General features: G+C 38.1%; 1 protein-coding gene across 4 annotated transcripts in view; it reads left to right on the plus strand.

Moving 5' to 3' along the window:
* RALGPS2 (Ral GEF with PH domain and SH3 binding motif 2) overlaps window positions 1–23860 on the plus strand; it is a 115719-nt gene that overhangs the window by 23729 nt on the left and 68130 nt on the right. For all 4 annotated transcript variants that reach the window (XM_030953759.1, XM_030953763.1, XM_030953760.1 and 1 more), the window contains exons 3-6: window positions 2084–2191; window positions 11167–11217; window positions 17118–17201; window positions 23080–23169. In XM_030953759.1, coding sequence (XP_030809619.1) covers window positions 2084–2191; window positions 11167–11217; window positions 17118–17201; window positions 23080–23169 — 333 coding nt within the window. The remainder of the gene's footprint in view (window positions 1–2083; window positions 2192–11166; window positions 11218–17117; window positions 17202–23079; window positions 23170–23860) is intronic.

Below are 23860 nucleotides of genomic sequence, written 5' to 3' on the forward strand. Positions count from 1 at the left end.
TAGTTTGAATTGAATGAAGTTTTCCATTTGTCATCTGCTTGTTAAGGAAGAGGCTTGGGCTGAAATTAGATTCCTACAAAGTCAGTAGAGATGAGAGCCACAAAGTCCTGACTGAGGTTGCTTCCTCCACAAATCTCTGCACTGTAGCAAAGATGTTTTGTTTATTTATTTACATGTTTACAGATGAATTTTGATAGCAGCTGTGTGTGATATGCACTTGCATATGGAAATGGGGAGTACTACAAACAAGGTAAAAGGAAAATTGGAGTCTTGTGCTACCAAAAGGAACCAAATAATCACCACAATTTCACAACTATTGTCAAGAAAGCTGGCATCGGTCTCCAAGACTGTTGTTTGTTTTTATATAGATTCTTGTACTCCTGTTGTAATTGCTTCATAAATCATTGACTGTTTTTTGGCATGCACCTGAAAAATTTTCTTGGAGGAAAGCAACCTTTTTACTCAGCAAAATAATCTTGAATGTTTATGTGATGTCTCATAAAATTGAGTAAAATATATTTTGGCAAAATTACATAAATTTACTTTAAGCAAGTGGCATTTTTTTTTCCTATCTTGACTAAGAAGTAGGAAAGAGGACTTGTAACTGAAATGTTTTTGTAAGCATACTGGTTACTGAAAATGCATGTCTGGTTTGGAGCTTTTGTTGGTGTTTTCAAAGGCAGATTTTTCAGAGAGATTGTAATATCAGAATCTAATTAAAAGTGGACGTCACTATTAAATAAGCATTTTCTTTATAATGTGTCCTTGTAACAAAAGTGCTTGAAAATGGACATGAGTTTATTTCAGCTGGCTGACTTCTCAAGGACCCATGTCCACAGCCTTGAAAGCTTGCAACATGAGCAGTGAAATGGCACAGGCTGTCACAAAGGGCCTTGATTGTGCTGGCCACCCCAACAGTCCCACCCTGGGCATCCCTGGGAGTGGTGTCCAACCCCTCCTGGAGCTCTGGCAGCCTCGGGGCTGTGCCCATTCCCTGGGCAGCCTGGGCAGTGCCCAGCACCCTCTGGGGGAGAACCTTTTCCTGATAACCAAGCCTAACTTCCCCTGACACAGCTTCAGGAATGAATAAATAGAATGTAGCTCTGCATCTCTGTGCTAGAGGAAGTGATTGCTCATAACACAGGTGTATTGCTTTAATGTGAAAACTGTATATGAAACATTTGAAGCCAATATGAAGTGTTTATTTTTTGAGCCATATTTGTATTTTGCAGGGAAGCAAAATCTTTGTTTTGTAGATAAATGTTCATAGAATGATATCCCAGGATCTAGTATTCTTTTGCAAATGTGAATTACTGTAATTTAAAAACAAAATTAAAATTCCTTCTGCTAAATCTCTTCAACAGGAACACATGTAAATCAGTGTAATTTTTGTAAGCTTCCTTGTTTTTAAGAGAAAGAGGAAGAGAATTGATAACTATTTCCATGGGGCAGACCCTTTTTCCTTATCTTTGTGATATTTTTTCTGTTTAAAATTCAATGTTAACTGTATTGCTTTTGTTGATATAGTTGCTGTTATTACCTTTCCTGTCAATAAAATTGGAATTTAATTGTGCATTGAAATATAACTATTGTGTTTAGAGGAATTCCTTGAAAGCATGGAATTATTGGGATAGGAAGGGATGGTAAACCCATGCAGTGCCACCCCCTACCATGGGCAGGGACACCTTCCACTATCCCAGGGTGCTCCAAGCCCTGTCCAGCCTGGCCTTGGACACTGCCAGGGATCCAGGGGCAGCCACAACTCCTCTGGGCACCCTGTGCCAGGGCCTGCCCACCCTCACAACAAAGAATTTCTTTCTAATATCTAATCTAACCCTGCCCTCCTTCAGCTAGAAGGAAATCCACAGAAACCCAGATGTCACTTTGAGGGTCTGATTTTTTGCAGTCCACATCAGGAAGAAGTCTGTTCTGTGACTGAATTTGAATTGATAATTTACCCAATAGAAAAATTATGTGAACAATGGCGTTTGGACAGAAATTTTGCTTTTGGGAGTGTAAAAAAGAGAAGACAAATAGAAGAGGATGGGTCCAAAACATCCTCAGTGTTTTTTTGTTTCTGCAGAAGAGTAGCAGCTCCGAGTCCTTGAGTGACAAGGGTTCAGCTGAACTGAAGAAGAGCTTTGATGCAGTGGTATTTGATGTTCTAAAGGTCACACCAGAGGAATATGCGGTAAGCAAGTCCAGGAATTCCAGTTACTTTGTGTGTGACTCTCCTTTGCAGCTTCTCCTGCGCTTCTCTATTGCTGCACCTTTTTTGCCTAATTTCTATCATCCTGTTCTTTAGTTCTTCATTGTCTCCATTCTGTTTGAAATTTGAATGGAAATTAAGTGATCTTTTTGGGCTCTGCTGTCCAAGTATTTTTCATACTGTTATATGTAGCACAGACCAAAGATTCTTCATTTATGTGATGCAATTTAATTCTGACATGCATATTTTAGTTGCAAGGCTATACTTGATCTGTACTTGGGTTTTTCTCTGGAGCTATTTTAATGCTTAACTCTGCTAGTTCTTGCTCTAGGAAGCTTTTCTAGTTTTCTTCTTTTGGCTGCAAGAATAATGAGATGTTTAACCAAAACGTTGGGTGATTGTTTTGTTTTGTTTTGTTTTTACTCCCTGTGGAGGTGAGGACAACAGATGGTCCCTCTAAGTGATTCAAGTATGTTGCTATAAAGATTGCTAAGCTCTTAATGTATTTCCAATTCAAGTGATGAGATTCATGAGGAGTTGTCCTGGGGAGATTATTGATATTGATATTGATACATGTCACAAAATATTCCCATTTAGTTTGGTCTGGTTTGTAATTGTTAATAACTATTTCAGTTAATTATTAATGGCACAATTGGTTTTAATGAGAACACTGAAAATTTAAAGCAGCTGGATTATGAAGTGGTACTTAAATTCTTGGCTAAGGCTCATAATTAATTATGGGATTTATTCCTGACTGAGGCTCAAGTCATGTGGTTTGGGCCTCTTCCTTGCACTGTTGTCAGGAACAGCTGGGCCATGCATCACCCACTTTCCATGGCAAGATATTTTTTGGGGCTGGCTGTCCTTCCAGTTCTATCTTATGATTCCTGTACATAAAGTAAATCTAACTTAGGAAATCTGGGGCTAGGGACATGAATTCCAGTGGAATTATGCATTCAGGCCAGAATAAGTTTGTTGAATGGCTCTACTATTTACCAGTGGTAGATGCTGTTGGGCAGCAGAATAGATCAGTCAGTCTCTGTGGAGCTGCTGTCACTCCCTTGGACAGCAGAATATACAGAAGTGCCTTGTCATAGAATCACATTTCATAATTCTTGTGCTCCACCATCTAATCCTTCTTCTCTCAAATGCAGCAACCTTTGACTCCGTGTGTTCAAAATGTTACCCACTTAAGAAATCTTGGTTAGGAAAAAATCTGTATCCAAATCCAGTGTTTTTCCTGTTTTCATGTTATGCCTCAAAGTGGGTAGAGTTCTACTCACCAACAGGAATCTTTTAATTAAACATTTCACATTACAGTTATGAAGCTGTGCCTGTATTTTTGGTTTATATTACTAAGTATAATTTTGCTGTTTTCTTAGTTCCTCAGAAGAAACATTTTTGCTTTTAACTTGTTTCCTTTTAAAGTGTCTAGTTCTTCATACCAGGTTTGATTTATTGTAAATCAATACGAAACATCTTGCGTGTAGAATTCTGAACAATTGAACAAAATCATCAGTATTTAGTCCTTTGGCAAGGAAATAATTGATTTCATTTCTTTTTGAGTGTTTCTTTACACAGCTGCACTTCTTTGTTAATATTTGTTTCCCCAGGCATGTATCTGCTTTTCCAGTAGCACCTTTTTGCTTTGAATACTGTCTTTTTCTGATCATTCTTGCCGAAGGTTGTAGAAATAAGTAAATTTGCCAAAAACTTAGGTACCCTGGAGGAAAAGTATCTTTGACCCTTGTTTTTATTTTCTTGGCCACTTCCTTACCCTTCCTGGGTTTAGTTCTGCTATAACAGAGAGGTGTAAAATCTTCATCTGGGTTTCAGCATGGATGTGAAGACCACCAGAGTGATGCAGTAGGGCCAGACTTATGAGGATGTAAAAGTGTGTGAGGTTTCCTGGTGGTGGATAGTACCTCTTGGGTAGGACATGGATATGCTGCCAGTTGCTTTTTCAAAGTATGAGAAAGTTTCTCATTTATTGATATCTCTTACAGAATGGATGCAGTGCAGGCTGCAGATGTGTCTCTGTGACAGCAGAGTGAATACTGTTTAAAATAATGTAATTTATTTTGAAGTGGTAAACTGATGAAATAATTTGTGGGCTACCTAAGTAGCTTTTGATTGACAGGAAAGATAACATGAAAAAACCAGTAAAACAGCAATAAAAGTAAGTTGCTGCACAAGAGGTAGTTAGGCAGCTGTCTAAATAATGGTTAGGAAGCCTTGGCTCCAGTGGAAAAGAGTTCCTGAACAGAGGTAGTGTAAAGGTGAGAGTTCACTGATCAGGATCAAGTCAACACAGGCATTGTGAGGTCCCATCCTGTACCTTGTGTGATCTGTTTTGATCAGAACAGATCCCTGTGCACACATGGGAGATATACAGTTATGTCGGAGGAAGAAGAACAAAAATCTGAAAGATAATGAAGTTTGAGATACGCTGGAAATAAGATCCATGCTAGTGATTTCAGTGCCAATGAGAGACACAGATGTATTTTCAGTTCCCACTGTCTCAAAGACATCATTATCATTTCAAAACTCTCTCTGTTTAGTCGTTTAGTGGGTAAGAGACGAGTTGGACAACAAAAGGTTATAATCCTGTATTTTCAAGAAGCTGCTACCAAGCCAAAGAGAAACCTGAGTGCAGATATTTTTGGTGATTTTATTTCCATATTCTCCCCTTTGGCAGTCATCTAACACTGTCCTGAGTACACAGGAGGAGTGCTGTTTCATGTAATGGTCCTTTGTCTCATAAGCAAAAGTCTTCCAGCCGTTGAAGGGGGCCAGTTGGAACAGTAATGGAAATTCTTGTTGTAATCGAGGTGTAAGAGTCAGTTATAACCTTGTTAGCAGCTGGGTGGTTTTAATTCTTCCCATGATTGAAGGCTGCTTTAGAAAGGGCTGAGTTACAGAAATCGGTGAGATCTTCAGGCCCTGCTGCTGCTGTTGCAAATTTATGGTTTGCTTTATCACCTTGCAGCTCACAGAGAGAGCTTCCAGGGGATGTATTGAATACCTGAGTGTTGCATAGATTTCGGGGAAGAAGAATCCCATTCAATAAGTATGAAGTAGTGTCGGGATCTCTAGCTGGTCAGTGTGACCCCAAGAAAAGTTAGAAAGTCTCTTTTCCCAGCCTGGCACTTGAAGAAGGAGCCAGGGCTCTTCATTTCTCGGTCTCAAGGTTGTTTATTGTATCTTATCTATAAAATTCTTTCTCCTGCCCTGCCGAGGTCCATCCAGCAGGACAGTTCCAGGCACTCTGCCTGCCCCCGGGGTGGTGTTACGTCTTTATACTGAAAACTACGTGTACAATGTTTACAATAACTTTCCAATACCTATCACCTATGTTAGACAGTGAGCTTCTACTCTAAACCAATCCAAAAGTGCCAACATCACAGCAGAAGATGGAGACCAAGAAGAAGAAGGAGAAAGGCAGGACATGCCCAGATCCCTCCATCTTGCCCCTCTGAATCCCCATTCTAAAAACCCCAAAATCTACTTTTTCACCTTGTGATAAATTCACTATCATTCTACTTAATTTGTCACGGCTTGCAGATCTTCATCTAAGGTTGGTAACTTGCTCCACGGGTCATGATCAAAACCACAGGAATCTTGGGCTCTGTGCCAGGGTCTCTGAGCCCCCTGGCAGGGATCTTGGCTGCTCAGGACAGCCAGAGGGATGTCCTGGGTCCTGACAAAGTAGGACACATTTAAGGATTCAATGGCCAGCTTTGTAGATGGAACTAGGAAGGAGACCATCTCTGATTTAAAGCCCTGCTTTTAGGCTGGTCACTGCTCAGTTCTTTATTGCTGGGCTGGAAGCCACAGCCAGGCTGGTGCCAGCCTTGCCCAGTGGTGTCTGGCCCTGCTGGGGGGGCCGTGGTGTGTCCAGGGTCGGCGTGGTCGCAGTGAATGCTCCCCATTTTCATCCCAGGGAGAAGTGTGGTTTTGAGCACACAGGGCACAATTTGTGGGGGAGGGATCTGTTAGTGGTGCAGTGGCAGTGGGAAGGGGAGGCTGGTGAAGCTGAAGGAAAGAAGGAGAATGCTTGGGGACATGAGCTCCAAATTAAGGTGCTGGCCAACCTCAGGTTGAGGAAATATTTATTTTTTGCTTTACAGTAAATTCTTATTCCTTAGACAGCAACTGTTTAATTATTAGACTGTTTATTACTTTTTGACTCACTTTTCCATTTTATACTTCAACTTAGCCACGGTGGTGTAAATATTTGAGGTAGAATTAAGGGAAGCACAGCTGTATAAATCCATTGCTTTTTTTCCACCTACTTATCTAAGAAGGATTCTTTATTCTTTGCCCTAGTCCCTGGAAGTGCTATGGAGTAAGCTTATGCTAAAATCTATGTGTATTTCTTTCTTTTTAATTCTCGAGAAGCTTTGTCAAATGGTTGTTGGAAGAAAATACTGCTTATTTTGGAAACAATGTGAAAATAGAGTTTATTTTAAAATGGTTTCAATGAAACCAGGAAGAGTTCTTGTGACAGTGAAATATCAGGTTATCTACATCCTGCTAGCTTTACTTCACAGAAGAATATTAAATATGTTGCCAATGAGAGCAAGAAGAAGCAACTTAATTACAGCATGTGGAGGAACTCTTAATGATGAAAGTTTTGGAGTGGACTTTGTGAGAAAACAAGTAGAGCTTCAACACAGGAACTGGAATCCCCTGGTGTTCATTCTGGACAGCAGAATTATTCTCCTACTGATGCTGTGCTTAACAGAGGCTTAGCTATTTTTTCAGTGAGGAAAATATCCTGGCAGCCTAGAGAGACAACACTAAGCCAAGTTGGAAGGCTTAAATATAATTCCTTCTAGAAATTCAGATTAAGGAACAATTTATGAAGTGCTGCTTCAACCAACATGGCTTCAAGTAAAATCAGGTGATTGCAGTATTCTTCAATGACCGGAGTGCAGATGTTTGACTTTTTAAATTTCAAACAGAAACTGAATTTCTCTTTAGACTGAGGATTTTCTGTCTGGGAGGGAGCAGTGGGGGAAGTGCCCTGTCCTTAGGGTAGGTACATGGCAGGAAAACTTAGAGTACATACAGCAAGTGGCCTGATAGAAAGAGTTCATGCTTGAGGAGGACTAAAAAAGTGGGAATATGGCTCAGGTCCAGTGAGAACTTTCATATAGGAATGTGGAGAAGAGCTTTATGCAGTGGTCTTAACTGGAACTAGAAGTTCTTAAGTTATAGATTTTTGTGAAAGGAGGATAATCCATGTGTCCTCATAGAAAAGAGAGAGAATCAGGAAATATTCTTGAATTTTATTTCATTAAGCTTCTTCATATTCCTCAAAGAAGCAGCACACAGAAATGTAGTTCTGAGTTGTTTGAATATAAAATTTCTGACCCGGCAGACCGCCCCGAGAGAGGGGTAAAACCTCTTTATATGAAGCTGTGTGGTAATAATTTTAGTATTTTGAAGTACTTAATTGTTAACAAGTCCAACTTCTCAACACCCATGAGAGCTAAAATATTTTTACACTTGGCTGTTGGAGGCTCCCCAGGCAAGGTCTTTTCTATACATGCAGAACTCCTGTGGCTGTGGAGGGGTGGGGAGGTGTCTTCCAGCAGCCATTTCACTGTGTTAATTGGAAAATTACCATGCACCACTTTTAAAAGATGATTTTGCCTTGTACAGCTGTTCAAGTGGTTGAGAATTGGGAAATATAATTGTGATATATTAAAAACATACATTTTATACTTTTATTCTAGAGCTGTTATCTAGGATCTAGGGCAAACAGAAATCTCAAAACCTCCATTCAGCTGACCCTGTACAATGATGAAATACTTTTATTATCTAAATGAACTTGGTAGAAATATCACTTCTGGAAAGAGAGAAAATACCATGTTTCCCTATCTCTGCATAATCAGAATACTTATTTAAATTATAAGTAAGGACAAGTTCACAATTTTGTATTGCACATGTAATTATTTTTATTTTTTTTAAATCTGTGCAGCTGGCAGCTCCAAAACCAGAGAAGTTATGGTTGGCATGCTTTATGTAACAAGTTGATTTGAACACTTATAATTTTTGGTTTGAATATTAAAGCATTAAACCACATTTGGGAGAGGGAAGCTCTCCAAGAATTTGTATTGGCTGGGTTAAGGAGCTGGAGTGAGAAAAGTTAGTGCATTGTATCCTTCTCACTTGCGGAAACCAAACTAGGGGCTTTGTTTATTGGGGTTCAGATTCCCCTTGAGATGGTCAAGGCAGAAGTTTTTTGTTGCTGTTAGGGCTGAGCAATGCCACATAACATAAAACTCAGAAATTATTTTTGAAGCTTTCAAGTGCTATTAATTAGACTGCCAGCCTTTCAGTCTGCTTTATTTACTTACTTAGCAGTGAGCGAGCACGTTTTAAAAGAATAAAAATTCAGTCATTAGACTTATAAATATAGACTTATAAATATGAGCAAGTTAATGTTTCAAAAAATCTGTTTTGTTAAATGTAGTTTTAGACTCTAATGTGAGTTATTGTCATATCTACAAACTCAAATAGCTTTTTAGCAATCAGCTTAGATATTCAGCTCTCAGTGCCTTGGTTCCTTTGAATTATGAGCAATTTACTAAGCCCTGGGAACTCGTAATGGAAATTTCGAGCTCTCTAAGAAAGGGACTGCAATAAGGGGTGTTTCTTGAACTAGTGCTTCTGTGATACAGTGTTACTTAAGGTTTTAATAAAAGCAAAAATGTGTCAACCAAGCAAGGAAAAAACCCCATCAGCCTAATATCAACATGGTGCTAGAAGAAGGAGGTTTCTATGTTAAAAGCTCCAGAGGTTTTTTTGTCAGACTTGTAAAATACTGTAATGTACTTAATAGCAATTTCAAATATTTTTAATAATGACCACTAATCCTGAACACTGACACTTGTGTGTTTTTTCGGTGTTAAAATGTCCTTTTTAATATTCCTGTTTAAAATGTATGCATTTATTTTTATATATGAATTCTGGTGTGAAGTTCTAATAATACTTTTTGTTTCATAAGTATTTTATATTGATCCTTTCTTAAAGTAATAATTTGTTTAAGAGTCACTAGTGAAGCAAGTCAATTTAGCTAAGGCAGTCCAGGCTGATGAAAAGAATGGATTCTGGAGGGCTAGCAAGAAAGACAACATTTATTTTTAAGTCTTTTCTCTTCAGTGTGAACAAATAATCAGTTTCCTGGCTTTTTTTATTGTGCTGTGATTGCAGTCTTGTTTCAGTGAGGAGGATTTGCAGTGAAATGTTAAAAACTATTGAAATGCCCGTGTCTTTTGTAAGGATCTTTTAATGTGCCTTCTACTTGAATTTTATTGAACTGCCCATTCTTTTCATTTCATCTTCCCAAACCCAACCAATTTTGCTATTAATTTGCTTTACTGAGAAGCATAATGATGCACCCACTCAGCCACATATTGACCAAAAATAACACATTTCTGAGGAAGCTTGATAAACTGAACACACTAATGGGGGACTGGAGGTGGAGTTCTGTGGCTGCTGTTCCAGGACTGGGTTCCTCCCTTTCCTGCCACTCTCTTCACAGGCTGTAGCTGTGCCTGGGGTTGTGATCCAAGGGCAGGACCCAGCTCTTGGCTTTATTGACCCTCATTGATCCAACCTGTCCAGATCCCTCTGCAGAGATTTCCTGCCCTGCAGCACATCGACATTCCAGCCCCACATGGGGGTGTCTACAGCAGAGGCCAGGAAAGAGAGTGTGTAAAAGTGAAACATGTAGAGGGCTTGTTACTTCTCTGGTGTTGTACTGCAAAATACCAGATGATTGTGTCAGGGTGTTGATTACAGACAAATTTTATAATCATAGCAACATAATTTTATAATAATAAATTTTTAATATAAATTTTTTAATGTTTATTGTTGTCAGAATTCCTATCTAAAAATACATTTAGAGGTCAAGATGTGCTACCAAATACAGATTGGGTTGTCTTTGCAAAACACAAAATCTTGCCTCATCTCTGTACTTGCTGACTTTCACCTAGAGCATCCCAGTTAAAATTTTCCTGCAAGGCTGGCTTTCTCTGAGGAGCTGTTCCACCATCCACGGTGGCATCCAGTGGCAGCTGCAATTTGTGAGAGTCACAAAGCTGTCAGTGTGTACCTTGGAGTGTATATATGGGGCACTGCTGTTTTCAAGGAAATAGGAATAAAGCCATGCAGCTGACAGCTGAGGGAACAGAACAAGGTCCCTGGATTCATTATTTAAAGAGAACTTGTGATATCTAACTTGGATGGCACTGGCCTTTCTGAGCTACCTTTGAAAGAAATGGTCTTTTTTTTCTAGATGTATAGGCTGTCAGCAATCCTAAAATGTGCAGGATTAATAAACTTAAAGTAAGGCTTGGGGAATATATGTCAAAATGCAAAACCTGGTCTTTGACTTTACTCTTTTCAAAGCTAAGCAAACATCCCAGAATGAAAATGCACTTATTGACTCTGCCTTGCTGGAAAAGAGATGACTGTGTTGAATTTTAACTGTTGCTGAGCAACTGAACAATTGCTTTGCTTTGTTACTCAAATATGGTTCAAGAATTGATTGAAAAGTTGTAGGGATGTTTCAGTAGAGCTGTGTAGCTGGGCTAACACTCAGAGTTTGGAGAGAAGCTACCCTTGAGCAACTGCAGTCAGGTCCTTGTCTTTCTGGGGAGGCTTTTATATTCTGTTTCTGAGTTCAAGCTTTTACTTGCCTATGTATGCTCCTGAGGATAATTTCTCATAATTTGTTCATTATTTGTGCATGTAAAGCTGGGAGCACATTTTTCTTTGGTTTTGCAGGATGACCCTGTAGCAGAAGCTGAACTTAGGTATCAAATGAAAGCCAAAAAGAAAAGGAAACAGAACAAATGTAATTCTTAAGCAGCACAGCACCTAAATGGAATGCAAGGCTAATTTTGATCTTAACTTATGTTTTCTTGAAATTTTTATTCCAGGGTCAAATAACACTAATGGATGTGCCTGTATTTAAAGCAATTCAGCCAGAGGTAAGTATTTCCTTAGCTTTGTTTTTCAGTTTAAATAAGGAAAGTGATGCCAGAGTATAAAATCTGGAATTGCCAAGTGTATGTCTGTAAATCTTAATTTTTGTCCCACTTCATATATTTCTGAAGCAGATGGTTTTTTAACAGAAAAATATCTGGAACTAATAGCCTGTTTGGGGACTGATATTGGTATTTAATTCAGCTTGTGCTGGAGATGAAGCATGTGGGATTTAGTGTTTCTGAATGACAAACATCCTGATTTGATAATTCTGATTATAATGTTTTAGGTTTCAGCTACTGATATGTGTTTTAATACTTCATCCTGTCCCTTGTTTCCATAACTGCTTCACTTCTCCTTTGGCAAAATGAAAGTGGTTGTAGTGGCAGTCGAGATGTGTGTGATCTGTTGGGATAATACATGGATGATTTGTGTTCTCTCATTTGTTTTTATGTAATGCCATATTCCTTTCAGATTGTAGCTGACTTGAGCTCATTTCAGCAGCTTCACAGTGACTATAATAAATGATGAATTTGTTTTTCCTCATTTCTGTACCATCAGCATTTTCCTGTGGGCATTGTTTTGCACTTTCAGGGTTTATTTTTCAGATTGTTGTGCATTTTATCAGTGCTGTGGAAGTCTTTCTCAGGTCATCAGTCACTTCAGTCCATCACAAACTATTTCACCGGCAGCAGGTTTGTTATGTCACTCTTGTGACTGCTGAAGAATATTTTGCTTGAAGTGGAGAAACCAGCTCAATCTCTTGGCTGTGATTATTGATTTCATCATTTGTGTTAGCTGAGAATTTTTTTGAAGGCTGCTGTTTGATCTGTACTTGAAGATGATTCAGCTTTCATAGTATTTCCACAAGATATTTCCCAGCACTTGTGGATCTGTGTGTGATTTTTGGTTCATTTCTTAGTTTGTTGGTTTGGGTTTTTGGAGTTTTTTTGTTGGTTTAATCCTTCAGAGAGTTTTCCATTTGATCTGTTTTGAACTTACATCACAGCAGTACTTAACATTAGCAAAAGTAGTGCACAGAATACATATGAGAAAAACATTTAGAAGAGTCAAATAAAAGGGCAAAATGCTTTAAAGCTTTGGAGAAGAGCTTTAAAAAAAGAGAGATCCTATTGGAAGATCAGAATAAACATATTTTGCCAATAAGAGGCACTCCAAGGCTTTTCAGAGAAAATATGAGAGTGTAGGCAGATATACCTGCAAAGTAATTATTTATAAAAAATCTCATAAGAATAAGAAAAAATTAATAAGAAAAATTGGTGTGATGCCTTCACTAGGAAATAGCCATGAGGAAGGATGGCTGATGGGTCTCTTAAACTGTGTTCACCTGAGGAAAAGGGCTGTAGAGATCAGCTCTCACATCAGAAAAGGCTAAATACAATTAAATTGCTTTTCTCTTGGTTTGCAGAAGGAAATATCAGGTGTGGAAGGCTTAGTTTACCTCAAGGCATCTTGACAGCAGGTTAATGAAGTGGTGTAGATTTCTGAGCTTCCTTCAAGTTTCTACCAGCCTGTGCCATATCCATGTCTTGATTCAACTTGTAGATCTTTATCCATCCCTTGGCACATGCACTCAAGCATGGTGGAGTTTGTAATTAGAAAACAAAACACCATTGAGCTGATTTCACCTGTATGAAAGGGCTCCTAAACTGAATGTTCAGTGAGTGACTGAAAGGCATTGATAGACTTGGGGTTTTTCATTCTAGATAGTAATACTGAATTTCACAGCTCTCATCAGTGTGCATGGTGGGAGATGATGAGCAATGTTTTTCCCCAGTGTGCTGTGGTTTAAAAACAGGGTGTTTATTGCAATTTGTAATTCATCAGCAAATCTTTGTTACACAGGCTGTGAATCTCCCTTCCCAAATTGTAGAATGGTATCTGAATCAAATTTTTTAGCCTTTAATGTGTGTTCATTTATTTTCTCGAATAAGGTTTCTGAAAGATGTACTTAGAGATGCTTTATTTTTTAAATTGCTGGAGATTAATTTTCATCTTTAGGCTGTGTGAGCAGTATTCTTTTAATATGTTTTAAATTATTGTGTTGCACCTTCCTCGTTGTGTTAAAATATTTATTAAATTATTACAGGTAGGATTTTTTAAATAAAAAGCAATACCAGAATTTCATCTTGATTATCTTAACAAAAAACAGAGCCTTAGAACACTTTCCAAAGCAATATGTAATAGTTTTTGTTTTAGTATCAAAATCAATGAACATGCTCACAGCACACTTAAATACTTCAGCAGCCTTTTGCCTCCATCTAAAGCAAGTAAATAGAATTATTTCTGTTTATATTCAATTTTCTTAGCAATATTGTGGTTTCACACATGTGCTCAAGTTCCTGCACACTGCCCACTACAATTCACCATGTCATGTTTGGTGGAAAAACAGACTGGCAGCTCAGTGTTGCCCACAGAGTCTGGGATTAAGGGAAGTGGTGGATCCCTTGACATTGGGGGTGAGCCAGAAGCAGGGACTTGAACCATTACCATGGTGAGATAATCTTTAGGGACACAATTGTCTGCCTGAGCTGTGTGCAGGCTGTATCACTCCTGGGTTCTGGAAACCACTTTCTTCTTCATTAAAAACACCTGCAAGTTGCTTCTGAGAAAGAGAAGGAATTACTGGTTGTTTGTTAATTAATAGTTAATGGGCTGCAGTATAAGAAAATAAAGATTATAAAGAACACACCTCTCTGACATAAACATCTATCTGTATGAAAGCATCCAATTTGCATTTTAATTTTAAGGGGGAAAAAAAATTACAGAGTTCTCCCAGTCAGTCATAAGATTTCCTTCTCTTCCCTGGGAATGGTGAGTGGTATTTTGGTTTTTGTTCTCTCTCTTGTAGTGGTTGTGGCTTTCTAGAGAGCAGTGACTGTAAAGGTCTGCTTTACTGTAAAAGAAGGGAGACCTAGACTTGCTTGGCTGTGCTGCTGGTAGTTGTGTTAACATTAAATAACAGCCACATGACCCCTTGCAGAACACATCAGCTTGCTTTTTTTGGAAAATATGATTACTTGCTTTACATGTTTTAGTATGTCATCCAAAATTATTTGCCCATGTGTTCATATTGAAAATCTCTGCTGCGTTATTGTCTTTAACCTCTTCATCCCCTCTGCTTCACCAGACTAGGCAGTGAAAAAACATTCACTTACTGAATATTCTTAATCTCTGCTCACTCTGAAATTATAGAATGGTTCCACTATTAATCCTTGCTTCTTCTCTCCTCTTTTTGAAACTTTCCCTTTGACCTAAATAAAGGTTTTTGTGAGAAACACGATCTCGCTCTCTGCTGTGTAGTACAGGTTATAATTTAAATGTTCCCACAGTATTTTGTTAAGGAAATTAAAATGCTGTGTATTCAAAAGGGAATAAAAACCAGAATGAGTTACAGAGAAAGTTCAGTTTTTGTATTCTTGATCCTATGTCTTTCAGTTTTTCAGATCAGTTTAAATGTACCACATTAAGTAAGAAATTGGTGGTTGTAGTGATGTAGCTCCTGCTCCTGAGCTGACTGGCAGACTAAGGAAATAATCCTGGGGAATACTTCAGGTTTGAAACTTCTGGTGGAAAAGGTAGAATCCTAGAGGAAGATCAAGAAATAGAGTAAGTAAGAAGTCGGCAGCACAGCCTATTTAGCAGAGCAGTGAGTATTTTTATAGAAGGATAAGAGTGGTTTCTCCATTCTAGTGTGGTGTGAGTGTTTCATTGCCATCATGAGTGCAGTCAGATGTGTCCTTGTTGGGACTGTATGGGACTGCTCCAGGCCAGACCCAGGGAGTGCAAACACCTTGGTGGCTGCTCTTCTGCAGGTGGCATCTTGGGGCAGTGCCAAGGGCAGAGAGGTCACACAAGGGGCAAGAGGGTTCTGAGTAGGGGTCCCCTGAGGCAGAAATGTCAGGTGCTCATCTGGGAAACCTGGCAGGCAAAGGGAAACCACTCTTCTTCTAGTTTGGAGATGAGAGAAAAGGAAGTTGGCTGCCCAAGGGAGAGGGGTCTTGCAAGTAAGATGAAATATTTCCTACACTTCTTAAAGGGAGGGGGAAATGCTTTTGGAACTCCCAAAGCTCTGTGCCTCTCCTCTGTCTGCCCCTGGACAGTGGTGTGGATGTCACCCTAGGCTGTTGAAGAATCAGAAGGGGTGGCACAGGTCCTGAGTGCCTGTGTGACTGTGCCTCATACACCTCTGGAAAAAGCTTTGGATGTGTGTCTTCCCAGGCAGGAGCAGGATCTTTTATTTTGCAGTATTCTCAAATCTGTTGCCATTGATGTCTGTGCCCTGTGGGCCCTTAGATGTACAGGGCCAGGGCAATGGGGATCTTCTGCCTAGAATCATTATCAGTTTTTCACTCTGTGGTGAGAATTGCAAATTAAGGACATGGCCTGAATTTGTAAGAAATTCACATATTTTCCCTGAACCTGAGGTGACAACTAATTTTTTCCTGCTGTTAAGGAAGGGTTATAAGATGCCTGTGAATGAATTCCCTTGTGTTCCTCCGAGTGCAGAGCTGTGATTCCAGTGGAAACTAGAGATGCTGAGGGATGGAGAATTTAATCAAGAGTCTCTTGAATGGCTCCCTTCTCCAGTAGCCTGCTCTCCCTTTGGAGCAGGAGTAATTCAGGGCTGTGTGGGTGTCTCATGCATACTCATTGAAGTGGAGGTGTGAGGACAGGGACATGTGCTTTCCTGTGCTGAACATGCCACATCTTCCAGGGTAGATTTAGGTGGCACAACTTTCTAGTGAAATTTGAAGGAATAGCCCTAAATACAAAGCCATAAATTCTGCATTCTTTCCAGTGCCTGGCCAAGAATCTCTGGGTCTTCTCTAACAAATACCAGCGCACAAACTTCAAGTGGAAGAATTCAGGGACACTCTTAACTGGCACGAGATTCTTTAGTAGATTTGGGTCATGGGTTAGAAAGATGATAAGAAGTTTCTGATTTTAAAAAGTCAAAAAAAAAAATTAGACTATCCAGTACCAAATTCTTTTAAAATCTGTCTTAAATGGCACCATTACTGGTTACATGTTGAGTCAGCTTATCTAAGTTATGTGATAGCTGGATGTGTAGTGTGAATCTGGCTTCAGTGAGGAGTTTTCAGCATGGTAATAAAACTGAGAGCACTTCAGAGTGGATGATGTGGAAGGAAGACATGAATAAGTGAAAAGGAAGGGCTGTACTTTGCTATTATGCCACGTGAATAATTAAGCTGTGTCTATTTTGATTCTTTTCTTGGTAGCACTGTGGAACAGGTTGTGTGCTGAATGTCTCTGCATCTATTCATGTGCTGTTATATACAAATGGAAGAGCTCATTTTGATACATTTAGTTATTTAAAGTTTTAATGAAAACTTCTTTGTTGAAATTAAGCGATGGTAAATAACAAGATGATGTAGTTTCCCAAAATAGGCTCCTTTGGAAGGGAAAACTGAAAATAGTGTTTCTTTTATTGTCATTGCAAATGATGACATTTTTTTGGTATTTCTTTAATGCAACATGCCAAGTTAAAAACATGTCTTAGATTGAGTTAACTAGGTGTATCATCTCTATAAATATCTTCAGAAAGTGATTAAAAACAAAAGGACATTTGGCTCTCTAGCTCAGATTCATGTTTGAAGCAGGATCTCTGTGGTAACAAAATTAGGAAAGCTCTAATTCAGCAAAAGATGAATTGTAATAATCAGTAACTCAACACAATTCAGAAATTACACTTGTGGAATCTCAGTTTTCAGAAGGAATCAGAACAAGTGTAACTGTATTACTTCAATGTGTTGTTGCTCTGTTGGTTTAAAACTTACAAGATTTGTGTCTCTATATGCCTGTGTCTCTGAACATGTGTTATGCACTAAATTAAAGTGAATTTTCATCCTTGTTCTCCCAGGAGCTGGCAAGCTGTGGCTGGAATAAAAAAGAGAAATACAGTTCTGCACCAAATGCTGTTGCTTTCACCAGAAGATTCAATCATGTGAGTTATTTTCTTCCAGCATTATTACATGTACACATTTGAGAAAGTCTGTGGGATTAAGTGTTCTGGCACATCACTTTTATTTTGGATCACAGCTGATTACTTGACAACTTAAGGAACTCCTTTTAGCAAATACTTTATCTATAGGACATGCAGAAAGACCAAACCAGTGTTGAAGAAATATTCTGTTTTAAATAGCAGCAATCGATGAAAAGTGCCCATTTTCCCCAGAACTGCTGGCTGTCTTTTATATGAAGACAGAATCACAATTACAGGTTAAAGGCTTGCCATACAGGATTTCTGGACTTGTAATTAGATGTAATTTCCTTCTGTGTTAGTTGAGTGTCTTATGCTTCACATAGATATTTTTGTCCCTAGAAATAGAAGCCTCTTGTCAGCATAGGTACCTTTTTAAGGTGATTCTAGGCAAACTTTTAAAGATTCCAAACAATACTTCTGTAAAAAAAATTGTTCTTTAACTCTCTATTTCACATAATTTTTAGGTAGTATATTTGAGATTTATGGGTTTTTTACTCAACAATTTCAACAATTTCTTTTTACTCAACAAAATCAACTATTAAAAGGAGAACAGAATTCTCCCTTTCTCCACAATTAAAGCTGGAGGAGTCCAGCTGTGGAGTTACCCAATCATGTCTCAAAACTGTGATGCTCTTTCTAAGTAATGCCATATTTTCTCTTTCAGATGAAGTAATTCTATTACTCTCATCTCTCATCTTGTAAATGTTTAATGATGTCTCAAACATACAAGCTGTCTTGCAGAATTAACCTCTGTACCCAGTCTCAGACTTACAGAGATCTTTGCTAATCATCTGAAACTCACACCAAACCTCTGAAATTTTCAAGGCTTTTTTCCTATCAATTCTTGTGTACTTTCTCACTTTTCATGATTGCTCTCATTGAGGATATGATCAAATCCTACTACTCTTCACTGATAACACAGAATATTTCTTAACCTACTGACTGAAATGCTTGTCTGGCATTGGGTTTTGGACACTTGCCTGATTCTGCACTGGGCTGAAAAGAGAATGTTACACTGCGAACTTTCTGTGACTGTATCATCTCTTGAGATCCTGAGAGGTTCGATCAAGATTTTGGGATTATTTCATGGGGTTTTTTTGTTTTGTTTTGGTTTTTGGTTTGGTTTGGTTTGGTTTTTTGGTGGGGTTTTGTTTGTTTGTTTTGGTGAGGTTTTTTTTGTTATTGTTGTTTTTTGTTGTTGTTGCTGCTGTTCTGCATTTAGTTGAAATTTTCCTGATCTAGCTTTTGAAGTTGCTCCTGTTAGAATCTATAGGCTGCTATAAAAACATTCGTGATTTTGACACTAATCTCACAGATTCCAACATTTGCTGCCTTGCTTATTCATGGAAATCGACTCTTCAATGAAATGTTTAGTTTTGCTGAATATTGTGGAATGTTTTTGTGGTAAAAACCACGTGAGGCAGTGTAACTCATCAAGGATTTCACTTCTCAATTGTTGTTATGTGCTCTACTGAAGAACTGCAGGAACTGCCTGAAGTCAGCTTCAGACATACTAAAGAATTGGTAAAATATGCTCAGTAGCCAGAAGGAAGGAGAGGAAACCTTATCATGGAATAAGGACTTCCATGATGTTTATATCAGCCTTTGTTCTGGCATCAAGGAAGCCCTCAGCATAGGACTAGAGAGGGAAAAGGACAGATATTGTTTCTGCTCCACTTACCTGGGGTGTTCTAATGCTTAGTCCTAAAACAAATAATCAGCAAAGTCACAGGGACTTGTGGCCTTGTCAGGCAGGGATACATGTCAGCAAAATTTTGCTAACCTTTGAAATTTCACTGGGGCTAAATTAAGCATTATGCATCTGTCTCTTCTCTTTTTACCCCCAGCTTGCCAAAGGAAAACCATGAACAGCTCTCACTTCTTAAATAAAGAGAATATGAAATTACTAACAGCTGCTGCACAGCAAAGTGATGTGCAGGTAGCATTTTGGAAGCAGTGATGATTCTGTGCAGTTGATTACATTCCACTGAGGATGAAGTCAGGCAGTTCCAGCATTAGTTATGGGATAATTGGATGTGCCTGTGAAAACAGATTGAGTTCAGGCAACAGAAATTAGCGGAATCCTTCCATGCCAGGACTCTCCTGTTCTTGGAGAATTCATTGTTGAGTGGTACTCCATATAGATCTACATATCTAATATTAATTTTTTTTAAGATATGTAACTTAATGTGCTAGTTTTCTAGTTTTGCATTAATTTATATTTAGTGAGGAGGGAAGAATCTTTTTTTTTTCCCTAAACTCTGATCTCTCATTTTCAGCTTTCTTCTGAAAGTGAGTTGCAGACTTGCTGTTACTGGTAAATCTGTCAGAGTGCACAACTGCCAAGTCCACTTACTAAATCATTGTCTTACCTTTTGAAAATAAACTTTTATCATTTGTTTCAAATAAACAATTATTTGAAGGTAACTGTGAAAAGGTCACTATTGGTCTCTTGGTTATGAATCCCTCAACTGAAAACTGAAAACCTCTTTCTTGAGGTTTTTGTTTAAATGGGAGTGGAACTGTGCTGCCAGAGAGCTTAAAATATTAGAGAAACTTGTCAGCTAGATTCAGTATATTGGCACAATTTGAAAGGAAGAGATCCCACTTGCCAAAGGAAAATTTTTTGTTTTACTGACTGTATTTATAGGTGTTTTTCACGGTTTTTTTGCATCCTTTTTTAACCCAAATGCAAACATTGTATGAAGAACTTTTTCTTGAATATTGTAGTGTGGCTGAATTGCAGTGGATTTAACTGGGATTATTGGAAATTAAGGAGTGGAGTGGTTAGTATGAATGGAAGATATATGAAAGAAAAATCTAGAAACTATTAAAGGAATATTCTTGAATTTCCCTATTTTTTGATTAGCACAGAAAGGAAAGATAGTTTTGGAAGCAATGACTATGATCTTAAAAACACCAGTAGAACAGAATTGGTATTTCAGATAGAGCAAACATGGGATAATTTAAAAATCTTAAGATGTGATTCAACTACAGATATGTTCAAAGTTAAGCCTGTTATTCTCAGTTGACCTTAATAGGGAAGAATATAAATATACAATTATATGTCAAGAATATAAATGTACAATTATATGTCAATTATATGTCTTGAACTTGTATCAGAAGTATTGATACCCAAATGCTGGCAGTCATGTTACTGATTAATGTTGGTATAATAACATCTAAATGTAGCAAGACAGGACTAGATGGAACAAATACGTATTATTTATGTAAAGAATGAAACAAAAGTATTTATTTAAATTGTTGCTTTTTCAATATGTGCAATGTATTAGGTTATGGTGCTGTCTAAAGATACCAGTTAATAGACATGACCAGCCAAACCCCAGTGTTTGTGTCAGTAAAAACACATCAGAGAGGACTGGAAGTGGTTGAGGTGGAAGTGATTAAGTGTGTTTGGTTCTGTATCTCCTGCCTGCTCTGTCACTCAAGGGACTGGAGGGCTCTAAGCTTTGAAGGAAATTTGTTCTGGTTTGTTTGGGTATTTTTTCTTTTCCTGCAAGAGCTTGGGAGTGTTGAACTGAGGTCTGCCTGGGACTGGGACAGAAACCAAGCTTCCTTGGGCAAACAAGAGTGTTTGTGTCTCTGTGATGCCAGGGAACTTCCACAGAAGTCAGGACAGACAGAGGAAGTCAGGGGATTTTTGTCCTGATGGAAATGCTGGAGTGTTGCTCTGTGTTCTGAGCAAGCGTGTCACAGTCTGGCCATCACAGGCATTCTCCTGTTACTTCAGCACTCTCTGAACTTCAAATCAAAGAGATTTGGGATCGTAAGGTGTAGTGCTGTGTGTGTTGTACTCACCTGATTTTTTATCATACAGAAATCTGTGTTAAAAATTTAAATTTCCTTGATCTTCAGTGGGAAAGCATCTCCTTAAAAAACTCATTGATCAGTCAGGGAAAGAAAGTTCTTTTTCTCAAGCTGTGTAACTACAGCAGAGCACCAAACTAAGGTCAAGCTTTTTAAGACAAAATTTTGAAGTACTGCCAAATATTTTATGTATTCAGTACTTCTGTATTTGATAGGGTCGTAGAATATCTCAAGTTGGAAGGGGCCCATAAGGATCACTGAATGCAAATCCCTGCTCCTGGCAGGACTCAGTAAGGACACCTTCAGAATATTTAATTAAAGAAAATACTGGAGAAGACCTGGCAACAGTCCATGTATTTTTGTTTTCTAAACAATGAAGAAGGTGCAAGAATTTAAATTCTTTTTTACTCTCACTACCCCTGAGATTGTCTCAGCACTTGGAGCCCTGTCCTTAAAGGAAAATTATTCTCTAACTAAACAAAGGGAATGGCAATATCAATCATTAAATACAACTACTGTCACTATGACTTTCAGATTATTACAATTTGATGATGTACCCTTAAAAATGAGACGATTTTCCATATTTTCTCCTTTTAACTTTAAACAGTGGTTTCAAAACTTTGCTATTTTTGAACATGGCAACATATTGATATTTTTTAAAATCAATTGGAACCACTTTTTGTTTGTGAAGAGATATTTTGCTTTGCAAAAAATCAAAAGAGGAAAGAAAATGAAGAAAAATGAAAGGAAATAGAAACCTGAGCTCTCTGGTTAATTCTTTCCTGGCTAATACAATCTTAGACAAACAGACCAAAGGGAAGTGATTCTTATGCAAGATGTTTGTGGGGATTTTTTGTGGGTTTTCTTGTCATTCTTCCATTTCTCAGTTCCAAAGAGCTGTTGTGATTTAACATCCCAGTTTTCATCAGATCCCTGTAGCTTCGCTGCAAATGTAATCATTTTGGAGGTGTGGATCTTCTTTGTGCTCTTCTGTCTTAGGAGCTATTGTACTGAACAAAGTGGAACAGGATATTTCATTTTTCTAATTGAGATTTGGGCCAGGAACCTAAAGACATACTCAGTGTTAGTTTACAAGAAGTAGTTCAGCATCACTTAAAAATCAAAGCAACATGACATGTTGAAAGGTTTTCATGTATGAGTAAACTTGTAGTAAATTTCTTCATACGCTGTTTTCAGTAATTTTGTAAATACCAGTCATGCTGTATCTTGATGATAATTAATTTTTTTCCAACTTGTAGCAAATACATGAATAAAAGCTGCAGCATTTGTTACGCTTTGCTAATTCTTTACTACTGATTTATTACAGTGTTTAATTTTTATCATTCTTTGTGAGGGCAGAGAGTGACAGGGAGCAGAGAAGAGAAAACAGTGGAGTTTAGACATATTATCAAACACTTTTAGAGTACAGCCTTTATGAGATATTCATGTAAGTATGAAATGCAGCAGCCGTTCTTTATACTGAATTTAGCATGGATCTTACACAGGAGTGAAGTCAGTCCTGGAGAGTTTAACCAAAAGTATGATACTGTGCTGTACATCAGCAGGTAATTGGCATAGCTAGAAATAAGAGTATAAACTAGAAGCTGGGTTATGGCAGAGCTTCCTACCTTGCATTCTAATTTTGTTCAGGGTTAATTTTTGTTCGATGTGTTGGAAATGTCAGTGAACTGTAGTTGAAGCTGCTCAATTCATGTAATTCAGCATTTATGTTGTGGGAAAGCAAGCTGGTGAATATGATTCAGTGTTAGTGTTTATATTCCTTCATTTTATAGCCTTTTCATGACATTTCTTCATGATTTTATTTTCCTGGGAGAGCACTGTTCAAAGTTTGAGTGTTTTGCCATTTGCTTTGTGTGTGATCTCACCCTCAATCTTACCCTGAACTTAAGTCTGTTTCCATAGACCATACTTCCATAAAAATAAATAAGACTTTTAAAAGCATAGTGTTGAAACTCTGTATTTTTAAAAGGCTTTTTTTTCTACATTTTAGGTAAGCTTCTGGGTTGTTAGAGAGATTCTGCATGCACAGACTTTAAAAATACGAGCTGAGGTTTTGAGCCACTACATCAAAACTGCAAAGGTAAGAATTTGTATTGCGAAGGGGACGTGGGATTCACCATGATCAAAGGTTTTCTACCCAGTTTGGTCAGTTCAGAAATATCCATGGGGAAATACCTAATACCTGACTTATCTGTGGTTGTTTCTGTTGACATCTGTAACTGTTTGGCTCCTATGTTGTTACAAAGTGTACAGTCAGTTTCAGCAGCTTTAGTCAGAAGAAAAATGGTTTGTTTGCTTTTGCCATTGGAAGGAAAGGATCTTTTATCTCTACTCAAATAATATCAACTTTAAAAATGTGGTTTGAAAAATAGACTTTGATTCAGAAGACATTTTGGAGCTCTTAGGCTTTCCTAAAGCCTTTTGGACAGACATTCATAAGAAAAGGGTCAGCAAATCTGGAGTGACATATAGCCCTTCAAAGAGAGTGAAATTTCTTCACAGTAGTGAGAAAAAGGGGATGTTTTTCAAGTTTCTGCTGTCAGATGGTGGCTGCCTTTTACTATAACTGACTGCTGTGACCACCCCAGGTCACCTGCAAAAAAAAGATGTAAAATATTTGTTAATTAATTCATTTTGTATTCAGGTGCATTCCCTGTCTTGACAAGCCCTTTTTTAATGAACCAATATTTTACTCCTGGGGGATTTGACTCTCAACTTTGGGCAAAGCAAGAGCTAATTTTGTAGGATAGCACAGGCTCTGCTCAATAATC

The sequence above is a fragment of the Camarhynchus parvulus genome, chromosome 8, assembly GCF_901933205.1.
Source record: "Camarhynchus parvulus chromosome 8, STF_HiC, whole genome shotgun sequence".
NCBI lineage: Eukaryota > Metazoa > Chordata > Aves > Passeriformes > Thraupidae > Camarhynchus > Camarhynchus parvulus.